The 12,167-nt window shown below is 44.8% G+C and overlaps 1 protein-coding gene across 4 annotated transcripts in view; it reads left to right on the top strand.

The window, feature by feature from the left end:
- Positions 1-12,167, top strand: part of KIF16B (kinesin family member 16B) — a 289,942-nt gene that overhangs the window by 65,613 nt on the left and 212,162 nt on the right. For all 4 annotated transcript variants that reach the window (XM_036827060.1, XM_036827058.1, XM_036827059.1 and 1 more), the window contains exon 12: positions 1,522-1,581. In XM_036827060.1, coding sequence (XP_036682955.1) covers positions 1,522-1,581 — 60 coding nt within the window. The remainder of the gene's footprint in view (positions 1-1,521; positions 1,582-12,167) is intronic.

The raw sequence follows: 12,167 nt of genomic DNA, 5'->3' as shown, positions 1-12,167 counted from the left end.
TAACTGATTATTAGAAATTAGTAAATTCATCACCCCAGTCTTTTCCCCTTCTGTAGGGAGAGAAGGCGTAAGAATATTCCCTCTCTGAAAGCTTTTCCAAAACAAAAAGCCCAGTGACTTTTCTTGCTTTAGAGGCTGTGGGGCTGGCATCACTCAAGTGATGAAAGGAAGGCCTCCTTGCCTAACCAGTACAAATGAGCAAAAATCAGAGTCAGAGAGGCTCAGTCCTGTTTCTTTTGTTTGTTCCAAGAACATGATAGGTTTGACATTAGTAACTAGTTAAGATATTTTATTGAAAACAATGGTAACGTAGAACTCCTGTAGTTGTTTGAGGTAAATTGAGGGGTAAAATGAATGCCCATCGAATGAATTCAGGTGGGTGAGAGGTGTTTTGGTTTTGCTCTGGATAAACCATCACCCCAGTTCCTCTATTTCTTGTCAGTAACGAACGTGGTCTTTTATGGAGGTTGCTGACTCACGCCCTTTCCATTTATATTACTTAATGGCCTGTGGGAAGTATCTTCCTCTTAGCAGTGAGAGTATAATCCAGTGTATTCTGTGCCTTCACTTTGACCTGGTTAAATAGGATAACTTACTGGTGGGAAGACCAGTCAGTTGAACTGGGATGGTGTCTGCTGTTGGATGGGTAGGAGGCAGGAATGCTGAAGGACAGGAGGGAAAAGGCCTTGGGAGGGTGTGTCCCCCTCTTTGCCCCTCAGAGGTCACTTTCTTTTAGCCCTAAGTGTATTCATTTTACAGAATTTTCCATTTTTTTTCCTGCCTCTCAATCGGGTATCACTTTACTTCTTAATGAATCACTCACTCAGGTCATTTAAAAAGTTGTATGGAACTAGCAGAATATTTTCATTAACTTTGAGAAGCAATTTCCAGCTGTGCTGTGTTCGACAATGGGGCATATTTTCTCCCCTAAGTTACCGCAGACTGGAAAGAAGCTGATTTTTATCAAAAGGTTTTTGCTTTTACTAAGAGTCAATTAAAGAGCCGCCTTTTTTTTTTTTTTAAAGATAGAATGAGATTTATAAACCCTATTAATTAGCTACAAAAGCAGGTTATCTCCTAAAAGAAAACTGCAGTTTCCAAGGTGATTTAATCATCACATCTAATTAGAAAGTAAAGTAAATCACTATTTCTTAGGACCTAAAGTATAATCAGGAAAAATTAGCCCATGTAATGGGGTGTTGTCATCTTTGAACTTGTAATTTTGGTTAATATCCAAGGAAGCAGTTTTTATTGAAGTACACCTTGAAAAAGACTGCTGTAAAACTCTAGGCAACTTGACAAATTATTTTCTATTCTTTCCTTTGCCATGATGTAGGTTGTAGGGTAAGATCAGCTTGTTTGATTTATATTTGGTGATGGTTCTTTGAGGCATTGCTACCTAATTAAAAAAAAAAGTATTGTACATTCTTCCATAATCTGTAAGAGTTTGGAAACTTTCTAGAAGAAAATCAAAGTAATTTTTTTTGTGGAGCAATCGCATATGTATGTTTTTTCTTTTAGGTTCAAGAATTGACCAAGGAATGGACAAATAAGTGGAATGAAACCCAAAATATTTTGAAAGTAAGGACTATAAAAAAGTGTCATGATCTTACTGTGCTGGCTTAAGTAGGTAAAACTTTTTTTCTTTCTCCCTCAAAAATGGCGATTGTGTGCTTTGCTTAAGGTAAGATCAGTGGAATTGATTAGTGACTTTTGGGAGGTTGGGACTCTGGTTTGATTTTGAAGAAATGGGAAAGCGAGCTATTAGTCATTAAAAGCTGTGTGTTTAGGGGCGATGCTGATACTTAAGGTATTTGCTCTCACTTGTGGAGTTTTTCCGTTTTTGAGTCAGCACATATTAAGTTCCATTTAATATTCAAGGGCACCCACTTTTGCCTTTCTGCTTTTGTTAAACCCAATATAAAAGCAATATGTTAAATAAAAAAAATACTTCTCATGGCAGTATTGTGGAATATGTGTGCATAGTGTGGCTAGACTTCAGAAATTTCTCAACTAGTAATTTCCTATTGGAATTTTTTTCTGTATGTCTCAAAGGCTAGGCAGTGATGGTCTGCATTTTTGGCAAGATTCATGGTGAAAAGATGTCAGTAATGGCCTCCGAGTTTCATACTCTGTGCTTCAAAACACACGTTTCTTTGTGGTCCCATTTTTTGCTGAGGTGGTAGGAAACTCGTGTCATCCGTGGAGGGTCAGGCACGTCAGGTTTGAGGTTCAGACTGGAATTTCATGCTTTGATAGCGTCTGTCCTTACACAGGAGAGAAGGTGATTCAGTGGTGATTGCTGAATCCTGGCTTTGTTTTTGAGGTCTGTTGAGGTAAAACTTTCCCAAAGGACAAAATCTCCTGTGAATATTGGCGAGGCTGGATAGATGAGGTTTAGCTGTGTGTCTTGGCAGAAGCCTGACTTGGACGCCGTTCGCTTGAAGAGGGGGCATCTGGTGACCGTTTCACGGGGGAAAACTTTTGAAGACCTGGAGCAGCCGTTGAGTTACTCTCTCTGAGAGTGGGGTCAGCATCATACTATGTAAAGTTTCCTTGTACCATTTAGGCAAGCTGGCCTGCTCTGAGGGGCTAAAAAGCTTACTTCTCATGAGTGGGGTTGAGCTGCAGTCCTCGGTGGCCGTGGGTCATGATTGGTCCTGGAGATATTCTTTCCAGTTGCAGAAAGCCCTGCAGTTAAGTGAGGCTTCTGCGTCCAGACTTTTCTTTCCTCCTGATGATGATGGTAATGTTGTGTTATTTTGAGGTCCTTTCTCAGCGTTTGTTTTTTTGAGAGGTTTTCGTGCAGGAAACTGAGCGAAGACTTCAGTTGCATTTCTGAAGAGTCAGGTGGGGAATAAGCACCAGCAAAAATGTGACTGTTTTCATCGTTTATGTTGCATCAACTTGGAGAAGTAGCGCTGCAGCCCCAGACTTACGTGGCCCAGCCGTTGGACCGTTCATGGCACCATGTCTACTTTCCTCAGCAGATTTGCCAGAAAGGGAGGACTGAAATCTGCTGCACGTAAGGAAAAGAGAAATCAAGTAGCTAGCTGTTTGAAAAGCCATTAGTATACGTAGTGCCTTTTAGCACAGAAGGCAACGCCACAGTGAATGCAGATGGCAGCCCATCTCTTCCGCCTGGTCTCTCCTTGTCACCCTGGTAGGGGTTTTATGACAGCCTTGCAGAGCTATCCACACTGAGTCACCATGGTGAACCCCTGAACTTTTTCTCATGATGTTATTCCGGGCCCTGAAACTAAATCCTCCTTCAATTCCAATTCTGTTTTTCATAAATCTTATTACTTTTATTTTGTATAACTTCTGAGATGAGAATAGAAAGGTGTTACGTGCTAGGTGTTAAAGGTTATGGGAAAGGCTAATGATATTTCAGATTTTTCCCTTCCTTTGATCTGGCAAGCCCTTTGTAGATTTCTCTGCTGGTATCTGTGTTTTAAATCTGTACTTGTTTTCTGCTCACATTTGATATTTTAAGAGCTGTCTTCATCTCCTATTGGAAGACAGTGCCTGAGGCCTGAGGTGAAGAAGAGGGCTACTCAAATGTTTTTGAAAACATTCTTTGGAAATTGATGGGGAAAGGGATTGTTTTTCCATGAGTTTGTATCTGCGTGGTTTGTGTGATTCCCGTATTTTTGCTGTCTGACTTTTCCTTCATCAGCTCTTGTTCCAGTAATGCTGCATAGAACCCACTCCAACCCAGTGGCTTCAAACAACATTTATTTTCCCTCAGTCACATGCACATTGGCTGGGGGTTGGCTGGGCTGGTCTGGCTGGGCTTGGATCCCGGCTGTGGGCGGCTTCCAGGTCTGTCTCTCATTCTGTTGGACCGGCTGGTTGTCCAGAACATGACTTATGGTCACGGCCCAGGTAGAAGCAGGTGGGCCTGGTCTTGCAAGCACATTTCAAGCTTCTGCTTGTATCATGGCCAAAGCAAGTCACTTGGCTGAACAGAAAGTCACAGGGGAAGAAGTGTATTTCACCCATGAAAGGGCGGCGGCAAGGGTGTAAATGTATAATCCTGCTTTGAGATCGGTGGTTTAATCGACACGTGCCCCTGTTAAAACACAGATCTTTAAATTCTGGGAAGTTGCTCTTCTACTGCATTTGCCCATGTTGTAGAGACAGGCTCAGTGAGGCGGTAAATCCCCAGGATTATCTTCATCATCAGGGCCTGGTTGTTTACTCTGCAACTATATCATCCCTTCCAAGCCCCGAATCCTGAACATCCAAGGAGAGACCTTTGGGGAGAAGACTGAGAGTGAGACCGTCCGGGGGACGGAAGGGAGATACAGGGATACTTTGGTGCCTGTTGGCACAGTGAGAGCCTGCCTTGTTGCTTTTTCTTGCCCGAGCTGTTAGAGGCTCAGAAACCAAGGAGTGACTTTGTCCCCTTCTTTGTGATCTGGTCTGTGGCTTTCCTTGCTGGGGATGAGTGAAGGCCTAGGCGTGTTGAGTGGGGTGAAGAAGGGGTGAAAGGCGCTCGGACAAGAGGTGCCGGCTGTTTGCAGCCGGGCTGGTGGCACCGTGGTGATAGCGCACGTGCCTCGGGCTTTGATCTGCCAGCTCCGTCTCAGGCTTCAGGTCTCTTTCTGAGTCACTTACCTACAGTGCCACACACCCTTGTCCCCAGCTTGGAAGTCGGGCGGATGGCAACCTGTTCATTATACCCAGGTCGCAAGAGGTGATAAATTGCTCGGGGTTACGATACAAGTAGCTAATGGCAGCGGAAAGTGTGTTGATCTTGAGGAGACCTTTCTTAGGCAGGTAGGTAACGCAGGCTCTATTATCCTCTACAGTCTACGCTGTGTATGCACTCTCTTGCCCCTTAATCTACCTTCCTCATTTTCATTAATCTCCATTTCTATAAATTAAAGTTCAGACTCCCTTGCCTGGCCCCCAGGGGCACTGAGCTCCTTCTTGGCTCCATGTGTCCCGTCACAGCTCCGTCCGCCCCGTGCTCCCGGGCCCCCGCCCCAGCCGGCCAGGTGTCTTGCTGGTCCCTGTGCGCACTGGGTGTCGGGTTTCTGGGGGTCTCTTGGCCTTTGCCTGTGTTGTTCCATCATTTGAGATGCTCCCCTCTCTACGCCTGTGGGATTCCACCATGAAGCTCTCTCTGATCGCTCTTCTCTCCCACTTACTGGATAGAATGATTTTGTTTTCCTCTGGCTTTTGTAAAGGCATTTCGTTCTGCCTTTGTCACAGCATTCACCATAATCGGAGTTTGGTGGTCTTAGTTTCTCCCCCTAAACAGGAGCAGAATCTGGGCAGGGACTGTCTCTATCATTCTGTGAACCAGCTCCTAGAACTCCGCTTGTCACAGAGCAGGCATACAGTGAAAACTTACTGGATTAAAGTAGTAACAAGAAACAAAAGCCAAAACCTTTGCATTAGTTTGCGAGTGCTGTCATAACAGAGCATCGCAGGCTGGGTGGCTTAAACAGCAGACGTTTATTTGCTCACAGTCCTGGAGGCTAGAAGTCAAAGACGAAGGTGTCGGTAGGGTTGGTTTGTCCTGAAGCCTCCCTCTCCCCTTGGCTCGTGGATGCTGCCTGCTCTCTGGGCCCTCACGTTGCCTTTTCTCTGTGTGCCTGTAGCCCTGGCCGCCCTCTGTGTCCTAATCTCCTCTTTCTTATAAGGACATTGGTCAGATTGGATTAGGGCTCAGCCTAATGGCTTCTTTTTAACATAATTACCTCTTTAAAGGCTGTATCTCCAAACGTAGTCACATCCTGAGATACGGGGGCTTAGGGCTTCAACATATGAACTTTAGGGGGACACGTTTCAGCCTGTAACAACCTTGAACCGCGCAAACCTGATGAGCCGGTGGGAATAGTAACACGGGGTGTTGTGCAGGCAGCGGTCTTGCCCTGGCGATGCTCCCGCCTGTACATTCCGTCCTGTTTGTCTCACTCCTGTTTGAAAGCCTCGTGTGTGACTGTGTGTTCTTCATTCTTGGAAGGAACGTGGCTGCATTCCTTTTGATTATGGTCCAGTCCTTCATTTGGGTCAGTTAGACCTCTGCTGCTCAGTGTGTGGTTCCGGGACCAACAGCGTCGGCATCCTCTGTGAGCTGGTTAGAACTGCAAGTTCGCAGGCCCCACTGCAGACTTCCTAAGTCAGAATCTGTATTTTATTAAGATGCCCAGGTGATGGGTCTGCACCTTACGGTTTGAGTGCAGGATCTGAAAAGCTGAGGAAGGAAAGGTGGGGCTGTCTTGGGCTTCTTTGCCCTCAGTTCCGTTTTCCCCCTTCTGCTCTGCCCTGTCTGGTGGGGAGCTGACTGCGTGGACTGCCCTTTCCTGAGTGGGACTCACCGTGTGAGGGTTGGAGGGAGAAACCAGACCTCGTCTGCACCGTTTTCTTGCGGAATCCACACGGCCCATCCCTGGTGTGGTGCTGCCTGGTGATGCAGCCCTGGCTTCCAGAAACGCCTTCTCCCCTGTCCCTCCTACCCAGGGGTGATGCTGGTTTCCTCATCAGTTTGCAGGTGGCCTCACCATCCCTGTTGGCTTCCCAGCTCTTCCTTTAGCCGAGTAACCAGTTCCCTGTCTTAAAGCCCCCGGGATGTAAACGCCTGGTATTTCTGTCTGTTACCAGAGTCTGCACCCCAACTCCTGCCGGGCACTGCCAGCTGCTCAGAGCCTGTGTTAATGGTACTCTTCTTTTTTGGTCTGTCTTTCTAGTGTCTTAGACTGCTACCCCAATGTGTTTTTCATCCTGCTGAATTTGTCTTGAGCTGTGATAACTTGTGGGTCTTGGAACTTAATGTTGTGATAAATCCGGCTTCTGCTAGGCCTGGGGTCCGTGCATTCCCGAAGCCTTTGTGTCGGCTCTCCTTTCCCACGGCGTCAACGTGGCGCTGACTGCTTAGTGTTTGAAGTGGTGTATAAAGTGGCTACTTAGTACCCCTCGTGTGTCCCTTTTGGCCTGACTTTTTATGGATCCCGTACGTCTTATTGCTGATGAATTTTTTCAAGTCATGGGGAGTCCCCCGATTCTTTGTCCCCTCACTCTCACTTTCTCTCACCCCATCCCACCCTGCATGCACATTTTTCGTTTGTCCACTCTGGACACGTTTTGGTTTCTCTGTTCTAGCGTTTTCTAAATGATTAAAATGAAACCCTCAGAGATATGTTATCTGACTTCCAAATAAATCCTTGAACCCTGCGCTTCAGGATGAAGCACAGCGCGTGTGGACCTCAGGGGGCAGCTCTCCGGCGTCTGACAGGTGGTGCAGCAGAAGGGACCGCGGCTCCGTGCAGGGTCTGTCTAGAGCCGGGCTGCCGTGTGGCGCTCGGAGCCCCGAGACCGCGCTCTGTTGAATCCCCCAGCCTTGGTTATTCTGCTCAGTTTTTAATAAATAGGGTCTCTTCCTTACTGAAAACACATCCTTTGATTACTCTAGTGCTTGACTTGCTTTTGTGTTTTCATGGCTCTGCAAGGGGCATCCGACTGTGGTTTGGCATGGGGCGGGGGGTTGGGGGGAGGAAACAGGCTGCCCACAGGCAGAGGATGTCACTGGAGAGGCTGGTTCTGGAAAAGTGAGTGATTTATGCAAGTATAAGTTGAAGTAAAGTGTTTTTTTTTTTTTCCCAGACATTAATTAAATGGATTGTTTTTCTTATGGTAAACAATACTGAGTCGAATTTGGAGGATGGCACGTATTTGAATCTACATTAGGATGGGATCCTAATGCAAATGATTTCCTCTTAAATTGTGCTGGTGTTTTACTGTTCCTTCTCTGAGGAGCAGAAGAGGCAGATCCTACAGGCCCCTGGCAGGAGTGGGTCACACATTGATGGAAGAAATTTTTTTTTTTTACTTTTTCAGAATGTTTTGACTAGTAAGAAATAGAGTGAAATGAAATTGGAATCCTTTACTGGCGTCAGATTTTCTGAGCTCGAATTTCATGGAGAGGCATACTTTAAACCAACTTATTTCTGTTTTATGATAGAATCAATCAGCTGAACTTTTGTCTCTGGAAGATTATGGCATCCTATAAAACAAGTTTTTCCTGCTGTCTGCAGTTTTCCATTTTGTGGAGGAGACGTGTGTTGGGGAGGGTGATGGATTTGGAAGCAGCACTGATACCTGGGGCTGCTGCTCAGCCGGTCAGGTCTGTGGGCCTCTGGGTTCCTGCCGCCCAGGGCACTGGGGACTCTGGTTTCTAGGTAACCTACAGACAAAGTGATGGAGAGGTGACACTTTTTCTGGCCTGTGTCTCCTTTAGAATCAGTTAATCTTAACCTCTTCTTGGTACAAGAATTGAACCTGCGGGTAGCTCTAGGATAGAATTCTATTTATGGACCTTGATTTTGCTCAGATTTTGGATTAAGGAGGAGACATCTCCTCCTTCGTGACCCAGCCATGGGTCACCTTCCTTATTAGCAACCATTTGGGCATTTGATGGTTCAAAATTCTGACCTAAGACAGTCACGCATACTGTTTCTAGCTTTATGAGAAATCTTTTGTCTCCCTGCTTTAATGCTCGGACTAATGTGAATGACTCCGTGTCTGTTTGAACAGAAGTCACCGTCAGTACCCCCATGTGCAAAGCCCTTTGTCTGTTTGTAGTGCATTCACACATACTGTCCCGTTGGCTGGTTCTTGATCTGAAGCAAGGGGAAAAAGATGTTATTGCACTTTATATCGTACGCGGTTGTTAATTTGTTGACCTCTCATTAAAGTTAGACTCTGGCTGTTAATTGCCATCAGACTGTGTGTTCTCCTCTTTGTAAAGTTCTGCTCTTGCAGCTGTTTTTTAAGATGAAAGGCGAAATAATAAAGTTCATTGTTCTCTGAAACTGGGGTTTGGTAATTAATAGGGGAGATGACTGTCAGCACCACCGCACTGGAGGTCGATGGAGAGCGTGGCAGGGTCAGAGGCTAAGCGAGCTGTTCCCAGAACCAGCTCTGATGCTGTTAATAACGCCAAGCCTACCTTATTTTCCACGGCAGTTTTCGTCTTGAAGGAGCTGCTCATAAATAAAGGTATTGCAAGTATATGTTGGTTCTTACTTTTGAATACCGTTTCTGGAGCAATAAGGCTCAGAAATAAGTCAAATGCGCCCCGTTAAATGTTGGAACTGTGCGATAAATTATTTTGAATACATACGGGATTTTCCTTCTGATCTTTTGCAGTGAGGCATGTACTCTGACCGGCTCTTACTGCATATTTATTACCACAGCCAGGGAGGAGAAGATTGCCTGGTCATATGGAAGTATGCTTTATGTGCACCTGAACTCACTGGGGGTGCTAGACTGTAGGAACTTGGTTTCGTTGTCAGGAAAGCTTAAAAAGCGACCATTTCATGGTACAATCAGTTTATTGTTCGTGTCCCCCAGGAACATACTTAACTCACCTTGGAGGGGTCCTGAGAGTCGTGAGTTCAGAGAGGAGTGGGTGGAGGTGGAGAGAGCTGGTAGCGAGGAGGTGGTCCTTTGCCCGCCTGGTCTGATGACTTGTGTCTGTGCCTATTCTGACAGACACAATATGCACAGTATGTCTGTGCATATTCGGTCCCTTTGAGCTTTCTGTGTCTCAGAACCTCACTGTAAGATGCAAACGGTAATGGTACCTGTCCTGTAAGGTGAGAACAGTGTCCGTAGTCAGTGTTGTAAGCATTATAGTAATGTTAGCCAGTTTTTCCTTTTTTTTTCTTATTGAGATGTTATTGACACCTAACATTATATTAGTTTCAGGTGTACAGCGTAATGGTTCACTATTTGTGTATTTTGTGACGAGATCACCACAATAAGTCTACTTAACATTCTTCAGCATAATTACATTTTTTTTCTTGTGATGAGAACTTTTAAGATCTACTCTCTTAGCAACTTTCAAATAATGCAATAAGTATTATTAACTATAGTCACCATACTGTACAGTGCATCCTCAGGACTTTATTTTGTAACTGGAAGTCTGTACCTTTTGACCACATTCACCCATTTCATTTCATATACCGCCCCCTCTGGCAACCACCAAACCACCAATCTGTTCTCTGTATCTGTGAGCTCAGGTTTTTTTAGATTTAACATATAATTGACCATTTTTCTTACTTGTTTCATTTTCTCCAAATCCATCCTCTTATATGTGAAACTGGCTTGACAGTAATATATGTCTTCTCAATTGGTCAGAAAAGCCAGAACTTGTGTATATGCAAACTTTTAAAAGTATAGTTTTATGCAGCTACAACAGGGCATTACTCATAAGACATTTTATCATGTAGTATTTTATGTTTGTTAATTTTGAATAACAGAAAACCCAATTCCAAACTGGCTTAAATGGTAGAAGAGGAGTGGTCAGGCGGTAGGGTAGCAATTAGGCACGGTTTGAACCAGGGCACTGGTTCTGGTTCTCTGGGACTGTTCTTGGTTTTGCCTTTTTGGTGTAATGACTTCATCTTCAGGCTCTCAGAATGGCCAAGTGAGAGCAGCAATTATAGCTTTATATTTACCCATCACACCATCTAAATTCAGAGTCTGGGTTTCAGAGTCTCCAGCAAAGTTCTGAGCTTTGCATTGATTGGTTGATGCATTTGTGAACCAATCCCTGGGGCCTGGTGCTGACTGGCTTAGGCCTGGGTTATCTCCACTAATCACTTTGATAAGAGAATGGATTACGCTGATTGGTTGAGACAAACCACCTTTGAGCTGGAGTGAGGTCAGGCCCATTCACTGCAGCTGCTGTGCACCGTGGGGTGGGCTGGGGGCAGGCGAATCTTGGTGACACCATCCCTGTTTTCCGCTGGACGTAGAACCTGGTCACTTAACGGTAGTGTGGAATATATTAAAGGCAAACAGAAGATGCAACTTAGTTGAAGTATTCTTTTATTTCTTAAGAGAAAATATTTTCAAACACTTCCTTTATGACTCAGAAGTCCTGTATTCAGGTGGAAGACTATGTGAAAGGGCCCCTGAGTATCTGTACCATGGTGGGAACATTCCATACAAGAGAAATCGCTCTTCTCTGGTGTTAGAATTGAAGGATGGCACACAATGAATTCCACATATTTAAACACATTTCTCTTCCCTTTTTCAGGTCGATTATGTGATTTAAAATGAGCTCTGAATGAGCGTCTGTTCTCTTCTTCAGCTTTTCGTATGTGGTTTTGAATTTGGCTTAATTTCCCGTTGACCCCTTTAGCTTGATGCTTCCCAGCCCAGTCTGCCTAGCAACAGTTGCTATGAGTGGCGAGTTGGCACTGCCCTCCATTTGTAGCACAACAGCAGGTTTTAGGAGATTACTGTTCCTTAGCATCCGGGTTCATTTTGCCTTTGCCTCATTTAAGGATGACCATCGTTTCTCTTAACTCCAGGCAGTAGAACTCCAAGTCTCTTAGCAAAAGTGGTGGTTTTAAGAAGTATGTATCTGTAAGACAGGATCATTAGCAATGGGCAGCAACTGAAAAGCAAATATGGGCCTAGGTTGCATGTGAATATTTATTATCAGGATATTCTGATACTTGCAAGGTGGAGGATGGTTATAGATTTCTACTGTCTTATGTAATACTTTGTAGCGCCGGCTTTACCAGCTAAAAACAGCCTTCCTGAGCAAGTCATCTGTGTGTAAGAGGAGTGGTTTCCAAACAGCTGTGATTTCTCCTTGAAAGAATCTAACAACACAAATATCACCAAAGATGCTCATTTTCTTCTAGATCCAATCTACTCTATATTAATGAATTATATTTAAGCCTTTCTTGTCCTTGCTATTAAAGTAAAAATTACACTGGCATTTCCCGCAGATTGGGGGACAGAAATGAAGCAACAGAACTTGCTATGATCTTTCAGTTGCTAAGTTCAGTTTCTCATCCAAAGCAACCTAAATACCGGTTATTCTGCACGTCATGCAAGTTGATTTTCCATACGGAAGTGGTTTCCACTCAGAATACCTTGCGGGCCTTTTTAAAAGACCATCTTCTGGGCTCTGCAGTGTCATGGGAGGAGAGATGTTGGGGATGGTACCCCCAAATCTCTGTTTTTAAACAAGTGCCCTGAGCCTCACAGGAGTTGTGACCCACAGGCCTAGGCGTGTGGAAGATTATCCCCTGAAGCACATCTCGACATGGGTATTGCATGGGTGAGGGCTCCCAGGAAAAAATGGCACACGTAAGTTCTTGCAGAGTTTTGTAGTCCCCGAATTGCACACT

The sequence above is a fragment of the Balaenoptera musculus genome, chromosome 15 (genome assembly GCF_009873245.2).
Source record: "Balaenoptera musculus isolate JJ_BM4_2016_0621 chromosome 15, mBalMus1.pri.v3, whole genome shotgun sequence".
Lineage (NCBI taxonomy): Eukaryota > Metazoa > Chordata > Mammalia > Artiodactyla > Balaenopteridae > Balaenoptera > Balaenoptera musculus.
Note: the sequence above shows the minus strand (reverse complement) of the source record. Positions and strands in the feature narration are given on the sequence as shown.